Source organism: Erpetoichthys calabaricus, chromosome 4 (assembly GCF_900747795.2).
Source record: "Erpetoichthys calabaricus chromosome 4, fErpCal1.3, whole genome shotgun sequence".
Lineage (NCBI taxonomy): Eukaryota > Metazoa > Chordata > Cladistia > Polypteriformes > Polypteridae > Erpetoichthys > Erpetoichthys calabaricus.
Window position 1 is genome coordinate 336,435,027 of NC_041397.2, and position 17,779 is coordinate 336,452,805.

Consider the following 17,779-nt stretch of genomic DNA (forward strand, 5'->3'; position numbering starts at 1 on the left):
AATTGAGACTGACAATTAAGTCATAAGATCCCATCCCAGCACAAATGATTTAACAGAAAGCAACAAGTCAATAATGAAACTGTTAGTGCTGAGCTGTAATTGAAGAGGTTTTAGACCAGCAAAATATGAGGCTGTCCCGAGGCAGTAAGCACTTTTACTGTATCTGTTGAAGAAGGAACCTCCTTCAGCGCGTGGCTCCTGTGTCCATTTCAAAGGCAGTTTCTTTGCCATTAAAGTCAATAAAAGATCAGTTTCAGCATGACGAGTAAGCAAAGGAAACTGGAAAAAGTGGCTGGGGTCCCTGATAATTCTTAGGACCAAGGAATGTCATTAGGCTCAGGGAGAGAGGGTGACGGAGGCGCTTGTGTGGGCAGTTGCGTCTGAAATGTCCAAGTTCACCGCAGCCGTAACAGGCATATGACGCTGGCGTCTGCTCCGAAGGGTTAGGCATCTGAGCGAAAGGATTACATGTATTAGGGTTTGATAAATGGAACCCGTGTCCTCTTCTGTGCCCTCGCCCTCGACCTCCAAAGAATTTTCCGTGTCCTCTCCCCCTAGCCAGGTCAGTTCTTCCAGTATAGTAATTTATTTGTGCAGCCAAAAGTTTGGTCTGTGTGTCTGACTCTTTTAATTTAGTCTGTCTGTCAGCATGCTCTACTTGACTTCCTCGAACGTTGCGGTCTTCCAACCTTTTGTAGAACTTGCAGACTTTGCTTTGAATGTCACTTCTCAGTCCCGAGATGAAAGGAGGCACTGCAGCACGAGTTCTATCATTTGTATTGTCTAGCCCAGAGTGATTAGCCATCAGATCTTGCATTCGGTGAGCCGGCTGAAATTAGTGATCAGTTTGTGCCCTTTTTTTATTTTTCTGCCAGGGCTCCTTTCAAAGGCTCTCACTGGGCGAGGAAAGGACCTTCATTCCAACGCCAAGGGACACCGTTATGATCACCGTGATTTACAGTTGCCCATGTGGTGCTCAGCTGTCGATGGAGCACCTGTGTCCACTCTGCAGCGTTTGTTTTATACATGTTATCCAGCTGCTGTAACGGTTCCACAAATTGCAGTCCACCGACTGCTTTGTGGTCGGGCAGTTCAGACACCACATCTTTTAATTCTTGAAAGTCCCAATTTCGGTGAATCATTACAGTAGTGGGATTATTATTGCCTGGAGGTTGTGGGGGATCATGTCATGGGTTGGGGGACTTCAATGAGGGGGCAAGAGAATGTCGAGCCAGAAAGCTTAGGGGAGCCGAAGGGGGAAGTAAAACCACTCATTAGGTTTAGAGCGGAGGGTCTGACTGCTCGTGCGCTGGGAGACAGATGACTCTTTTAATTTCTGCCATTGCAACCCAGTAGCACCTTGTGAATGATCTGAATTATCTTCCTCAGGGTCAATATGTGAGGACGGGTCATAAAGATATTGTTCATCGTAAAAACCTGCTCCAGATGGTTCGTCTGTTAACAGGGGTGCAGTTGGAGAAGAGGGTGCAGGAGGTGGAAGCGGGGGAGTTTTGGTAAGGAGGGGGTGGACAGATTACGGGGTATAGGGGGTCTTTCTTTTCGGTCTGCTTTCTTTTACTTTCAGGCTTGGGCGCTGTCTCTATCTTCATTTTCTGCAACGCTAGCAATAATTCTTCCTTGTCTTTTCGTGTTTTGACTTCAGCAGCCAGCAGGTTGTTACGCCTCTGCTTATTCCACTTCTTACATGCCTTTTAAAATCCAACCCAGTCTGCTTCTCTATTAACTGTTTAGGGGACCCGCCTTTCAATCCCGACGGTGTACTAGGAGCCTGGTGATTCTCTGAAAATAATCCTTCTAACATTAGGTTTTGAGGACCCTGGGGGACCTGTTTGACTGGCTTGCTATTTATTTCCCATAGTAAGCGGCAGGCCTTCAACAGAGAGCAACTCAATCCCCGATTATTTCTCGTCCCACTTGTCATCCCCGGAAACCCAGTCGACAAGTGGATAACACAACCTCCCCTTTTTTCAAATTTCACACGTACTCTAACTGCCCCTTTCACCCCTATTCCTCTTTTATTATAGGAGCGTGCCACTCGGTCCTTTCTACTCGAATTCCTAAGGGGTGACTTACTAACATTCACACTGTGCCGTCACTCTCTATGAATCCCTAAAACCCTTCTATGTCGATACAGTATTTTTCTCTATTCTTTCCGCATGCTTTTTTCTTTCTTTTCCTTTTCCTTTTCCGTGTATACGTCTATTTCTTCCAGCACACCAGTCAAACCAACGGGAATCCCCCGAATCTACTCACCGCGACTCCTTCTGCCTGCTTGGAAAAATCCCATCCAGTTGCTTTTCGTTTCGGTCAGGAGAAGATCAGCGACTCCCCACGCAGGAAAACGCCCGAGGTAGGCCAGTCCTAACTTTTACCGGAGCTGGTCCTCGATCCGCGGAAATCGGTCCACTTGGACGAACCCGCCCAGGGAGTCATCTGCCCGTCTCCTGCCCCACGGTCGGGCGCCAAAAAACTGTGGACGAAAAAGGCACACTGACAACAGATAATATTTCTTTAGTTCTCTTTTTTATTCATTCGGAGTCACAGTAAGTAGAGATTCAAAAGAGCATAACTTATTGCCGCAAAGCTCAATTTGAACCCTGATCAAAAGCCAGGAGGGGTTTTTTATACTTCAGCATCTCATGATTGATAAGACAGAAAGAACATCCTTATCAAAACAGTAAAGTTAAACAATATGTCTGTTGAGCTAAGCATTATCTGTGTTCTCAAAGCCAAGCACAGGAGAGACGCCTTTGCATGAACTACATGTACTTTCTGCAGCCTTGTGACCTTGTCCCTGAGACATTCACTCTGAGAAAGGGAAAACAAGAAACAGCTTACATTTTATTCATGTGGACACTATTTCTCCTGAACCCTGGAATAACATATTTTTGTTAGTTCATAAGCCAAAGCGTCTCTCACTGGCAAGTTACAAAATAGTTATTATAAAGATTCTAATTTACTAAACACACAAAATACATGGTGCTGAGGAGAACATTCTTCTTCTACAACACCACATACTAATCACATCAAACACCAATCCAGGATAACAGATCATTGTTTTATTACATGACAACACATCAATAGGCTTACGTCTAACAATACACCAAGTAAATGTCTGTTGTCTCCTTCTGCTCCTCCTCAGTGAGTGTCATTGTCTTCCTCCCGACTCTGACTCCTTGAGTGAAGGGAAACGCTTCTTCCGGTGCCATGACATTGCATTCTGAAAGCACTTCTGGTCCATATGGAAGTTGCATGAAACAGGTAAATTCTTTTCTGGCTGTGCCCTCTAGTGACACCCATAGACCCTGACAGGGTTGTCCATCTGAACTACAAGTACCAGGCAACCTCACGAGTATTAAATCAGAGACCAAGCTAGTTGAACACTGCCATCTCTAATACTGGGGATATATTGCCCTTTGCACTGTATTTCACCAGACTGTCCATTAACTTTGCACTCTGTCTGAGATAAGAGCTGGAAGTCATCCTGTCAGGGTTGTGCCTCCATCCATATGGTCCTTCCATTTTGGCCTCCCAGCCAGGCAAGGGATCAGCCTACATTCAAATTGGGACGTCACTCCATCTGTTATGACATTATGACATGATATATTAATATTCATCTAAGTTGTGCTTGTTTTCAGCTGCAGACACACATGGAGAGACTGATGTTGTCAGTCCTACTTCTCTTCTCAAATGTTCACTTTGTTCTTCTCTTTTTGTCTACAGTTGGATTCCTTCCTATATGGTTTCTGCACAAGGAAATTGGTAAAAAAAAAAGATTTCTTCCTTTTTGTATTAAAGTACAAAATAAAAACTGTGAAATATTTAAATGGTGTGAGAAAGTTTAGAAAGCAAATTCAAGGGATACGATAAGGACGTGAAGATCTAGTGCCAGAAATGACACATCCAAGCCGAGCGGTTTAGCTAAGAGAGCACATGAAGTCTATGGATTCTTTTCCTTATAATATTATTTTGAAAATGTTTTGTCTTTTACTCCATATCTGAAATTGGATTCATATTTTATAATAAGTGTTTTAACTTTCTTAGCCTGCACCCGCACTGCCCCCCTCTCACCCTGAGGTGCCCACTGTGCTGTCCTCTCGTGTCTTATGTATTCCCACTCAGTAAGGTGCCATGTATTTTCTTCTTCTTTGATGTTTTGTGTCCTGCTCTTCTTATCTTTGGTCCATCTATCAGATTAATGCAGTTTGAGGGTCCTGGGGCTCAGACCCTACCTCAGTAGTACTGGACACAACACAAGAGTCCTCCTTATCCTTTGTTTGTTGTTGTTTTTATTCTAAAGCTCCGTCTGTTCCACTCAGTCTGATTATTAAACATTTGGATTTCTGTCCCCACATTTGGATTCACCACATTGGTGGTTTTAACTGTAAACCCCTAAGAGTGAACAGGACCCAGTGAAGTGGGCATCACATGTCACCTGATAGAGGTTCAGTCCTCCACTGTCACTCTGATTTCTCAGTTCACACAGCAGTTTGTTTCTGGTCACCGACACTGAGACAGTTGTCACTGAGGAGCCATTTGAACTAACAATGAAGAAGACAAATAGCAAGGCCATAAGTAGGAGAGAAACTGGTGAAGACGAGGGTCTGTCCACCTAATAAGTAAACAGAAAACAAAGGCACATGAAGTAAACAGATGCATAAACAGGACCACCTGATATCAATACTGACCATCCAGTTTGTGACGAGTGAGCAGGATGTATGAACTTGACGCTCAGAAATGCCAACAGGAGATGTGCCCCTAGCTGGCACCACAGCTACAATGACTGGCACGTGTCTTATTGTATTGCAGTCACACTAATTTACATCTGCAGCGTTCATTTCTGTGGTCACCAGAACACGGTCAGAAGTCTCACTGCTAGGACCTCCACTCCTAACACACATCAATAATTCTGTTCCTTCTTCATCAGACGTCACGCAGATTCAAAGCCAAAGGCCAGTAGGCTGTTAATTCTGCAAATCCATTTTCAGTCTGTGTTTGGCACTCCAGCTATTGTCATGTCCATTGTTCTGCTGTCTATTATAAGGGGTCTTTATGAAGGACATTTGAAATGTAAAGATATTCTAAGACGTCAGAAGAGGAAAATGAAAGTAAATTAAAGTTGCGAGTGAGAACTGAAGAGATGATGTTTTAAGTTGACCCACCTGATTATCCACTCAGTAACGCAGCTCTCTTCTTCTGCAGAAAAGTCACAACGCGTCACGAATGCAGGTACAAAATTTGAACTGGCGGTCTCTGGGGGTCTTTCAAGTCTCACTCTTTATTGGACTCATTAAGTTTATTTATTTATTTATTATTTTACAGAATGGAGGAGAATATGCAGCTCAGCAGGTACGGTTGATAAGCCAGTCGTGACCTTAGGATGAAGTTCTCATTTTCTGTGTCTTAGTCTTTGTGTCTTCATGTTAAACGTGTCACCTTCATGACCATGAGAAGCAGCACCTTGTGAGCTCTGTGACTGTCTCCCAGGTCTGAGTTAATGGCTGAGGTCTCTCTGTGTGGGTGACATGGTGACACAGTGGTAGCGCTGCTGTCTCCCAGTAAGGACACTGGGGTTCACTATCCTGGGGGCTCCTTGTGTGGAGTTTGCATGTTCTGCCTGTGACTGTGTGGGTCTCCTCCGTGTGCTCCAAAGACATGCAGGTTAGGTGGTCCGGTGACGCTCAGTTAGCCCTGATGTGTGTCTGAGTGTTTGCCTGCTGATGGACTGGCGTCCCGTCCATGGGTTGTTCCTGCCTTGCCCTGATGCCTGCTGTGCCCCTCGACTCTGCCCTGGATCAGCAGGTTATGACAATGGATGGCTGCTTGTTCTGTGTGTTTAAAGGCAGATGAGCTGCTAGTTAAGGAACAGGTAGACCTCGGCCTCTACTGCCCCCTGGTGGTCTCTTTGAATATCGCTAGTTATCTTATTCCTATGAAGTTCCCTAAACAATCCTCTGTCATTAATAGTTGGGTTCTCCTTGGCAGGCGGACATTACTTTATTTTGTGTTCCAAGAACATCAGACAAGTCAGTAAAGACAGAACTAAAGAACGGACCCTCCTCGTGCAGACAGAACTCCTCAGATGTCTTCCTCGGTACAAAGGACACTCGTTTGTCTTGTAGACTTTATTCTCAGAAGGTCATTTTGATTCGGTGGTCTCGTACCGATTAGCACTGCATGTCATTGTCACTAATCCTGCTACTTAAAGACTCCATGATGTCCCATCTGTCACTTAGGACCCTCTTGTGTTTCAGTGCAGACCCTTTCTCAGGCCCACCATGAATTTTCTACATTTCCAGCATGTCGATGTTGAAGTATTTGTGAGATGACAACACTGAGGACACACTTGAGGTTTTCACTCACAACGTTTGCACTTTTTAAAGTAAACTGAGTGCTGCTGAGTCCTCACAGGGCCCGCTGTCCATTCTCAGACCCCTCAGTGTCCAGTGCTGTCCCCTCTTTAGTGCCACTTTGTGTTTTGTCCTGCTCTCCTGTCCTTTGTTGTCACCTTGTATGTCCTCTCGGCCCCCCCTCTCCTTATTAAAGCCCCCCTCACCTGTACTGACCGGTCACATGGTGTCCCTGCTGACTGATGACTTGTGACACTTGTGTATTTGAGTTCATTCTCATCACTGACAGGCGGCCATCTTGTGTTGTTAGAGTCAGTGTCATAAATTCAGTGCCCCCCGTTGTCACTTCTGACAAGGAACTGAGAAACACAAAATGGGGGGTCTGCTAAATAAAAGGCCACAAACGCAGTGTAAGGACAAGAAAAGTGACAGAATGACCGACAGAGCAGATCAGAGCAGCACAAAATGAATCAAAGTGGACAGGAATGACAGGAACAGGAGGACAACAGGCCAGGGGGGACATGAGACCCTCAGGTTAGTGACGACAAGTCTGAGAGCTGCTGGTGAGTCTGTGAACGAGTGCCAGGCCTCACTGGTGGTCTTCTTGTTTGTGTCTTTAACAAATCCTCGCTGTGTGATTCGTCTTTTATTAAAATGTCACCGTTCTTGTGCTGTTGAGGTCACAGCGTGGTGATCAGGCTCTTTAGGGTTAAATGAAGATAAAATGGCAGACAGGCGAGTGGAGGAGGTCAGAGGTCACAGGGGGGGCCGAGCAGTGACACAAAGAGACACACGAGGGGCTTGGTGGGCTTTGGTTTGTAGAAATAAAAACTCAAAGGTGAGAAGTGAACACGAGCTGTTTGACGTCTTTGTCTTTTTAATGTTCAGGTCCTTCAAGGAGTGTAAATGTGTTATTGTCTTCCTCAAGTCCCCTGATTTCCTGACGTCTTCCTCTTTTCTTCTTTCTTCTGCTCAGCTGATGTCACTTTTGACCCTGAGACTGCACATCCATATCTCATTGTGTCTGAAGACGGGAAAGAAGTGAGACACACAGACACATGACAGAGAGTGACGGACAATCCAAAGAGGTTTGACTGCTGGGTTAATGTCCTGGCCAGAGAAGGATTCACGTCAGGGGAGACACTACTGGGAGGTGGAGGTCGGGGGGAACACTGAGTGGACTTTAGGAGTCACCAGAGAGTCGGTCAACAGAAAGGGGGACATTACACTGAGCCCAGATGATGGATACTGGACTGTGTGCCTGAGGAACGAGAACGAGTACGAGGCTCTCGATTACAGTTCTGTCATTCTACCCCTGAGAGTGAAGCCCCAGACAGTGGGGGTCTTTCTGGACTATGATGAAGGTCAGATCTCCTTTTACAATGCCCAGTCCTGCTCTCACCTGTACACCTTCACAGACTCCTTCACTGAGCCCCTCTATCCGTACTTCAGTCCTTGTTTTAATGACGGTGGTAAAAACGCGGCCCCTCTGGTCATCTGCCCCCTGCGCACACACTGACCCCTCAGTATTAATGTCGTCTGTCCATCTCTGTGTCAGGTCAGAGCAGCACAAAGCCGATGGAGACTTTCTTTAACATCAGATCACCAAACTCAAGGACCCCCTGAGGTGTCCTGCTGTTTGCTGCTCGTCTGATTTTCATTTTCAGGATTTCTGTGTTTAATGAGACATCAGGACTGAACACTTGGGATTTTTAAATGGCGTCGGATCAAAGCGTCGGCTCCATAATCAAATGTGAATCTTTATAATTTGATCTGAGGGTCTGAGAATGAACAGAAATCCTGAGTGGGCGTCTTTAATTTGACATTCAAAGAGGAATTCAACAAAGATGGTTGTGTTCTCCACAGCACTGGATTGGTTTTCTTCAGTCTTTGTGTGACATCACTTGCTGGTGGTCAGTCCTGATGACCCTGAGGTGCCCACTTTGTGACATTGAAAGACTGAGAGGACATGAAGAGTGTGAGCTGAGTAGAAGAAATCCGAGACCCTGAATATCGAGACCACCGTCCATTTTGTAACTCGCTTATCTAATTCAGGGTCACAGGGGGCTGTCAATGTGGGGGGCAACACGGATAAGAACCAACCTACGACACCAGAGCTGAAGGCTGGACCACCAATCACTGTGTTACTACGAGACCACCAGTCAGACAAACATGAATTCCTATCTAGCGTTATATACTTCTATTGTTAAACGTGGACTGAAATACACAACACTGTAAGTCTGTGAGAAGTTCATCAACACTGAGATGAGTTTGTGATGAAATGAAATAAAACAGAAATGAAAATAAAGAAAAAAGAAATCATCGACATCAGTGAGGTGTCCTCTGTAATAAAATGGCTTCTCGTGAACTTCTCTGAGGGTCCACCTCACAGTCCTGAAACTCCGGCAGACTTGGTGGTCAGAGACGTGAGTGACCTGACTGGGGGTCCACATTATCTGCCCCTCGTCACCCACTGGGAAAATTCAAATTATGAGAGTCATCTTGTTATTACAGGAGCGAATGAGAAGACCTGATGAAGAGCTGAACTCGAATCGTTCAACTTAGCAGAGGCCATTTTATGAGGTAAGTTAACAGGGCAGCCAAGATTTGTAAGTCCCTTTGGATTAAAGTGTTTGTCATGGACTTATTTCAGTGACACACACAGGTGGTCTGCTGCAGTGCTGGAGTCAGAGTGTGTTACAGAAATGACAATAATAAGTTTAATACATGAACAGAGTGCTAGACGTGAGAAAAAGAACTGAAGAAACAGAATTAAAAATGGACGACTTCACAGAAATCAACACAATTAAAAATGACAACAGAATACAGAATTGTGTGTGAATGACACCCTCTTGTGGTCATGAAGTGTAATTAAAATTATTCAAAATGGACCCAAATTCATTAATCCAGTCCTCGTCTAAGTCAGTTTATTTGTTGTGCATTTGAGTGTGAAGGCGAATGTGAGACTCAGAAATGTCACTTTGTCTGTAATTTATAAATGAACTCAAACAGAGTCAGGCACAGAGCTGCAAGTGTGTTTGTCTGGTGTTACCAGTAACCAGGGGATGTGTGACTGGGAGAACTGGGAGGAAAGTCATGTGACACCAGGAGAACACACTAACTGCACAGAGACGCTGAGCATGCTGGGAATTGTAGTCAGGAGCTGTGAGGCACTGGGCCGCTTGGGTGCTTAATAATAATAATAATAATAATAAAGTTACATTTGTTGAACAGAAGCCTCTACAAATACACGTTGGCCTGCAGTATGAAAGTTGACGTCACTGATGGAGATTTGCTGAGTGACTTTGTAGATAATCTCGTGTCACCAGCGTGATCTTCATGCTCTTCCTCTCACTAATCACAGTCACTGCTCTCGTCTGCACACAACACCACACACATGTCGGGGTCTCACTGTTTGTATCTTTGACTTTCTCACATGTTAATGAAACTCTAAACGTGATGTTTCATGTTTGTCAAGCAGACAAGTCAGAGTTTCCTGTAATCTGCACACTTGTCAGTAAACCTGAACTTGAATGTTTGCTCATCTTCTCCTTTCTTGTTTGCAATACGATGAGGAGAATGGAGAATACTGGAGGAAAACTATTGAAGAAGAAACTGTCAGGATCTCCATGAATGAATTAAACTGTTTAAGGTATATTGAATTATTGCATCAAGGTAACAAAGAAGGTGACAAAGAAAACGAGGAGCATCAGAACAAAGTGTGACAGGTGACACTGTGACTTTAAGGAAGCCCACCCAGATACGCCAGTTACATGGAACTTCATGCTTGTGTACCTGTGGACCATTAATTCTTTAATGATTCCAATTTCACAGATATGTGTGACAGGAAATACAAAAAACAAACCTACAATATTATAATAATCAGATTTATGTGACCTTCAGTTTAAAACGCTGCCTGAAAAAATCCACACAGAAAATGGCTTGATTTCAATTTTTTTTTTTGGTTAATTCTGTTCACCTCCACACGAGGGCGCCATTTGCACAGATTTATTCATTTAAACGTCACTTCAATGTCACTCATTTCTGTGACGCTGTCTATTTCTCAAAGTATTTTCTTTATTTCACTTCTTAATCTCAGAGACTGCCATCATTTATAAATAATCTAATTAATTTAAACACATTTAGATTTTAACTACAGCTGTGCACTTCACTCACACACCTCAGGTGAGTCCTTGAGGTGACTGAAGAGTCCCTGTTAGAATTCAAGATAACTCTTATCATCATGTGGCTGAGACTTCTGTCCAAAGTGACTTACAAATCACAATGATTTATTTCATACTTCAGTCATAAAGTAGCCCCCCAGTGGTCTCAGGTCAAGTCAGATCTTTTTATTTGCTCCTCTGATTTAGATGATAAGACGTCTTGTGTGTTTCAGGCTCTCCGCTGTTTTCTTTTTTATTGTCCACATCTCCTGATGGCTCTGAGATGACAAGTCGACTTCCATTTGTGAATGTGACTGCCCCTCAGCTGGAGTTCTTGGACCTTTTCATGTCAGATTTGCCCAAATCTCAATAACAAACATGTGGGTCCTGCTGAGTGCCACATCAATGAAATTCCCAGTAGCCATTGCAGTGCCACTTGTCACTTTGCTGCCAGTCTTCACCGCTGTGAGCCTTCTGTCTCTAAACTGAAGATGAAGACCTGAAGAAGCAGAGCACCAGAGCACATTTGTGTTTGTGTCGTCACACACCGACTTCAGAGGCCTCTTGTTATATTCTGACGCCATCACGTCTGTTACTGAATGGTGAGAAGTGATGAGTGGACCCCGCTGAGTTCACTTCACCTCAAGGTGGGCAAAATCATGGAAATGATCGGGGACTTCGACAAACTCAGTGAAATGCAGTGACGTCAGTGGAGAAGGAGAAACTGAACCAGTTCTGAGTGGGCTCTACTGGTGTGGTGGTCTTCTAAGTGACCCTGAAGGAGATGGACACATCTGCTAATATGCTTGCCAGACTAACCACTGTACCACTGTGTCTCCCTGAGATAAACTTAAATGACTACTCCACTCAAAAAGGATTTTTTAAATATTTATAACTCCAATGTAGTTTGTTGTGATGCTGAAAATGTAATGCCATAAGTTTATGATATAAGAACAGCCAATGGTGACCAATGCTGCACAACAACAAATGATGTGAAAACGTCCATTAAATAAAGAGATAATAAAATCTCACATTACTTGTGTCTCATCATCCACATGTCGGTTATCCAGTCATAAACTCAAAACGTGTAAAACTCAGGCGTATTATAAACAGATACTTCTAGAAAAATCAGCGCATGTCACTAACAGGAACTGCAAGTCACATGGGACTGACACTTTGAACTGAAGACAGGACTATTGACCAATGAGTAAGGGGGAAGGCGGGTCTTCAGTCCAAAAGCACAGCATTATGGGAATGTCTTTAATGTTGATGACATGTGCTGATTTTTCCATAAGTATCTATTTAAAGATATAAAAAAAATAAATAAAATCAATGTGTGTAAATGGCGCCCTCTGGTGGTCATGAATAGAATTTGAAATGTGACCAAATCCTTCAGTGCTCTTCTTGTTTTCTGTTCATTTTAGCATTAAGGTCCATTTGAGTCACACAATCTAAGTTTGGTTATAATTTTAACAACAATTTTTAATGCAGTCAGACCCTCAGCCACACTCCCTCTCAATGGACATTTTGTTCACCACACATTTCAGTTTTCAGGTTTTGTGTTTCATTGCCAAGTCTGTGGTGTCACATTCCCAATGACGACATGTTGATGATGACAGTCGTGTCACTGGAGCCTCCTCTCGTTGTCACTTTATAGTAGAGCAGTGTCACAGGAGGCTTTGGCTTCCTTGGATCTTTAAACAGTTAAATGTTGAGGTCCTTCAGTGTGACGAGGTGACAGAAGACACCACAAAGTCACACTGGACAGGGAAGTCACCGCATGTGGGCCACTTGGACCATAAGCAGTGGTCAGCAGGTGATCAGTGTGGTCCGGTGGTTAGTCAGAAACGTGAGGTTGTGTTCTTGGTGGTCTTCATCCTCCCTGAGTGTATCTTTGGTCCTTTAGGTGGACAGAATACTCAAAAGTACGAAGTCCGTGTTGAGTTGTCTGCTGAGGTCTTGTCATGTCTGCTCCAGCATTGTCACCGTGGCACAGGACACAGAACACCACATCAGCAAAACAACTTGTGTTACGATTTACAAAGAGCTTTTTACACTTCTGAATCACAGACTGAATTGTCACTTGTGCCACCATGTTGTCATCCTGCTTTACCATGATGACAGTCCAAAGTGTGTCTTCATACCCCAAGAGTGAAGTTGGTCAGTAATATAATAAAGAACTTGTTTTATTATGAAATTAAAAGTAAACTTTAAAAGAATTAATCAGACTGAGATCATTTTATAATTTAGTAACAGGATAAATCACAAGTCCCAAGATGTCTCAAGCTGCGTGTTTTCTCTTCTTCTTCTCTTTCTGGTGCCTCATTTGTCTGAACTGGTGGCTCACTGGTCAGTGCTGTTGTCCCATCCTGGATTCCAGTTCTATTCCCAGTTATCGTCTCTGTAGATGTTCTGACCTCACTATTATGACTTAATAGACCTTCAGGCAGCTGAACTCCCCCCTTTATCAGTTTATCATCCTGCAGACCACCTTGACACGAGGCGTACGAATCTCCATCTTATTAACAAAGAGCAGGCGTGAAACTACAAAGTGAAGAAACAAAGAGTCCATAACTCAAAGGCAAGTGAAACAATCCAAACACAGCGGAGTGACAAGTGAAGAGCAGCACACAAATAACAAACGGCTCACTAACGGCTTCTGAACTGTAAATAGTAATACATAACGGTGAGCTGGTACAGATATGAACTTACTGATCATGTGACCAAAGGTCTACACAGGCAGGATGAACTTGGGCCTAAAGAAGGTGTGTAGTTGCCATGGTTACACTAATTTACATTGGGACCGCCCCATCACGTCAAGCTCTCGTACAATCAGCACTGGTGTCCCCCACAGGTGTGTGCTGTCTGCACTGCTCTTCTCAATCTATTATAATGACTGCACCTCTAAGGAACCCTCTGTCAAACTCCTCAAATATGCGGACAACACAACCGTCATTGGACTCATTAGGAATGGTGACGAGTCTGCATACAGAGGGGAGGTTGAGCAGCTGGCTCTTTGGTGGGCTGAGAACAATCTGGAGCTAAATATGCTAAAAACCTGCAGAGATAACAGTGGACTTCAGGAGGGGCCCACAATATTACCTCCACTCTCCATACTTGACAATAAGCTCTCAGTTGTGGAAACCTTCATGATTCTCGGCTCTATAATCACCTGGGATTTGACATAAAGACAAAAAGGGAAAGACACAGCAGCAGATGGACTTCATGTGACAACTGAGGGAAATCAGCTGAGATGGATAGCCAGGGAGAGAACATGTTTGGGACATAATCTCTCTCAAGATGCTAGAGGGTAGCCTCCCTGGGTTCCCACAAGGCATGCTGGGACTTGTAGTTTGGAGCAGCCCTGTTGGGTTCCATGGGTGCCATCAGGGGGTGCTGCAGGTGCTGCTGGGTCCTTGGAGGAACCTCTTCTGCCACACCTGGAAATTCAGCCGGAAGAAGGTCGAGAAACACCTGGAGCACTTCTGGGTGTGCTATTAAAGGAGCCGTCTCACCACCAACCAGGGAGCCAGAGTTGGGTGGTGGAGGACAAAGCTTGTGAGGAGGAGTGGAGGCAAAGAAGGGAAAGAGAAAGAAGAAGAGGAAAGGATGGTGTATTTATATACTGGTGCTTTGTACTGTGCTGTGTAGTGGAGAGTGAAGGGAAAACGCTTCTCCACTGAAGAATAAGCTTGTGTGCTGTGCTGAACTTGTGTCTCAGCCTGTCCGTGTTGGGATTTGGGGTGGGGTACGCCCCTGGTGGTCCACACAGTCTACTATAGGAGCTGCTGATTCAGTTATACACAACAATCATCAAGTCTGTTCGAAGTTCAGCCAACACAGTGAGGCTTGGATCAGCTACTAAAAACACCACAACGAGTCTGCCAAAGAGATCACTGGCACCATTCTTCCCACCATACAGGACTTGTACAATTCCAGAGTCATGATGCAGGAGGGAAAATCATCACCGACCCATCACATCCAGGCCACAAGCTCATCTGCCGGGTGTTCTGGACTAAACTACAGCAAAGCAAACAGATACAAGGACGGTTTCTTTCAACTGTCTATGCCTTCCTGCTAATGTGTGTATATTGTGGTATTTCCTGAACTGCCATGCACTTTGTATGACGTGTTCACATTGTTTGTCTTGTTTTTATCTCAGGGGTGTACTAATCAATTGTTTGTATGTCTGTCGTGTAACTATACTTGGAGAGCCATCAAAAAACAGAGTCTAATTCCTTGTGTGCCACATAGAGTATTTGGCCAATAAATATGATTCTTATTCTGAACATTTTTAACTTTCTTGTTCTAAAGCATCTGGAGGTGTGAAATGCTGATGCACTGGTTCTCTTCTTCATGGTGTCAAGTCAGCTGGTGATACAGAGAACACCAGTGACAGCGGTCTGCACACACAATCTGCTGGTGCTTTATTAACTTGTATCGGGGATTTGTTTGCCATCAGTAGCAGCAAACTGAGGTGAAAAAGAGAAAAATACTCAAAATATACAAGTTGGAGTAACTTCTCAATTGAAACAGTAAAGTATTTGTAGTTGAGGAGGAGGTGCTGTCACTAACTGTTCTGTCTTTTCCACCAGCTTGCATATTGTAATCTTTTTAGTTAGCCAATAAAAGGTGTCATTTTGCTTGGGTTTTCTCTACATTCATAATGGCTAACATGGTACAACACCCTAGTAAATCAGGACAAAATAAAAAGAGGCATACCATGAGATGGGCGTTTCATTCTGGTCCTAACTCAGATGGTGGAGGAGCTTCTGAGCTGCCTGAAATTCAAAATAGCCTAATTCCTATTGTTCAGGCTGGATTGGCCAAACGTTTGCTCTTTCTATTATCAATTGAACTTTTCTGTTATCCTTAAATTAAGCAGAGTTGTCATGCTGGCTCCTCAATGACTATTGTGGGCTCCTCTTGTCCTTCAGGCCTCGACAATGCAAACACCTAACAAACAAGACTGACAATGAGAGGCAGAAAACAAGTAAAGAGTTGACTCAGCGACAAAGGAAGACTCTCAAGAGGACCTCTCCTGTACAAATGGGGATGGCTGGAATATGAAAAGCAAGAACTTTATTGACAGAAAGGGCACAATTATATTACTAATAACTGAAATCATAATAGAAAAATAATAAAAAGTACACCTCATCATAACATGAAGTGAGCAGATCGACCTTACTTTGTAACGTCAGTCTTACTTACCTGAAAAATCTCAGACAGATATCTTGTCCATAATTAAATCCTTGCAATTATGTTGATAATTTCTGATAACTGTCAGAACTATCAGCTGTCTGACAGTAAAGCGTCAAAACCTGACTGGCTGTCTGGACTCGGCATCTGCAGTGAGTGATCAGAACTGTTTTTATTAATATTTAGCACATTCACTGTGGAGGTGTACCTTGGACTGGGGTGCCAGATGCTCAATAACTGGGCTAAGTGGCTCTATGGTGTGCGCTCCAAGTAGAAGGTTACTACGTCACACTCCTCCATCATTTTAATGCATGACCATATCATGTAACTGTCTGGTATCCATGCAGCTGACGTGTGAAAACAGTAGCTTTACAATAGGCACGTAAATGTACTTAGAATGCTGTTTGCTGTAGAATGATACGATATAAAATAAAGTTTGTTTAATGTCTGTCTAGAGGATGTGTTTGAAATTTGCCTGAGAGGAAATAGGTTGTAGGTTCTCTGGTGGACATACACATCAATTACATCTTCTAAACCTTATAAAAACCTTACGTGTTTGGAGAAGAACAACAAATTTATTAAAACATTGCTTATTAGTTGACATTTATCTGCTAGCCATAATTGGTGGTCAGTAAGTTGTGTTGTCTGATGTAAACATTAATCACAAACTCCAAACACAGAGGAGACCTCCGTTGTTGTTATCATTAAGAACTTTGTAAAGAAGGAGTCATTAATGGAAATGCAGCTCATTAATTAATATTTATCTGGTTAGTATATTGATATATTTAATGACCACTAGATGTCAGTAACAGAGGTATGTTTTACGAGAGTTATAGATGTTAGCTGTACGGCCGTTTGGGGCAGACTAGTGCATTTATGTCAAAGTCAGTGAAATAAAGAATTGTAGAGTTGGCATCAGCATAATACTGCGCCAGAAGAGAAAGCTACTGCATTTTGAAAATTGTTAAACAAAAAATCAAAAAATAAGGTTGGGCGGGGGTTGAATTGAATTGAATTTTGCTATGTTTGACTTTATTTTATGGAATGTTACTTGCTTTTAATAAATTCCCTAAAAAATTCCTAAAAAAACAAAAGAAGATAGATAGTTTCAAGCCACCGGAGAATCTGAAACTGACGGTAAATGTGGATAGTAACTGACGTGTTTTCAAGCTTTAACTCCTGCTGTACATCGCAGCTGTAGGACTTGACATGAAACCAGATGCTAGGGAGATAGCGTTATTGTAGCATATAATTGAGAATTATTTTACAATCCCAGAAAACAGTAAACCCAAACTCTAATTTAAATACTGGCACAGTATGACAGCACATGACGGTAACAGAAACAACAATGACAAAGTGGCCACAGTAGAATTCAAATTAGTGTCACACACACCTAATAACAAGCCACAAGATGTAGACACAGTGCTTTCACAAAAATATAACTAATACATATGTACAAAATAAAAAAACAAAATAAACTCTGCATGCTACAAAACCACATTTTAGATTAGATGTGAAAAACTTTATTAAGCCCAAAGGGAAATTTAGATGCATAAAGCAGAAGTAAGGTTAAAAAACAAAGATACAGACTTACAGGACAAATAATACAATAAATAAATAAATAAATAAATGGACTTCCAGAGTGTAAAAAAAAATAATTTCTGATAGGTACTTATTAAATATTCAATTATCCTTTGCATTGTATGCTTTTGTGCCATTTTGGCTGACATTTTGGTTTGTTACTGCTGCCGACATTTTCGTAGGATAGTGTCCTGTGTTGTCAGGAATGTCCTCAGATGTCATGACCTGTGCTGATCAACATGATGGTTTTAAAGTTTGGCTGAACGTTCACTTCACTATATGAACTGTGGATTAAAAACCCGATCAGACCTTCTCTAAAATGTACCTTTGGTTCTCTTTTTAGTAAAGATCTTTGCTTCATAATTTTGACTTCAACTTGTCCTCACGCTTTTTCTTTTTGCTCGATTACTTTTGATCTCCTGACTTTGACTCTTCCTCCAGTTTACGTTCATCTCCTAGATTGTC

General features: G+C 43.0%; 3 protein-coding genes and 1 long non-coding RNA gene across 10 annotated transcripts in view; 3 read left to right on the top strand and 1 right to left on the bottom strand.

The window, feature by feature from the left end:
* LOC127527484 (uncharacterized) overlaps window positions 1–7,923 on the bottom strand; it is a 183,252-nt gene extending 175,329 nt beyond the window's left edge. The window contains exon 1 of the long non-coding RNA XR_007934789.1: window positions 7,782–7,923. This is a non-coding gene — a long non-coding RNA (uncharacterized LOC127527484). The remainder of the gene's footprint in view (window positions 1–7,781) is intronic.
* LOC114641400 (butyrophilin subfamily 1 member A1-like) overlaps window positions 1–9,276 on the top strand; it is a 142,805-nt gene extending 133,529 nt beyond the window's left edge. For both annotated transcript variants that reach the window (XM_051926441.1, XM_051926439.1), the window contains exon 11: window positions 7,999–9,276. The gene's annotated coding sequence lies outside the window, so the exon portion shown is untranslated. The remainder of the gene's footprint in view (window positions 1–7,998) is intronic.
* Window positions 1–17,779, top strand: part of LOC114641399 (butyrophilin subfamily 1 member A1-like) — a 228,293-nt gene that overhangs the window by 191,416 nt on the left and 19,098 nt on the right. Inside the window, exon 11 of one of the 5 annotated variants that reach the window (XM_051926429.1) lies at window positions 8,375–9,276. The exons of 1 other annotated variant lie outside the window; for it this stretch is intronic. Coding sequence is in view for 1 of the 4 variants with exons in the window: in XM_051926435.1 (XP_051782395.1) it covers window positions 7,525–7,890 (366 nt within the window). In the remaining 3 variants the exon portion in view is untranslated. 3 more of the 5 variants (XM_051926431.1, XM_051926430.1, XM_051926435.1) reach the window with 3 other exon arrangements.
* Window positions 1–17,779, top strand: part of LOC114644987 (erythroid membrane-associated protein-like) — a 49,191-nt gene that overhangs the window by 12,402 nt on the left and 19,010 nt on the right. The gene's annotated exons all lie outside the window — the stretch shown is intronic.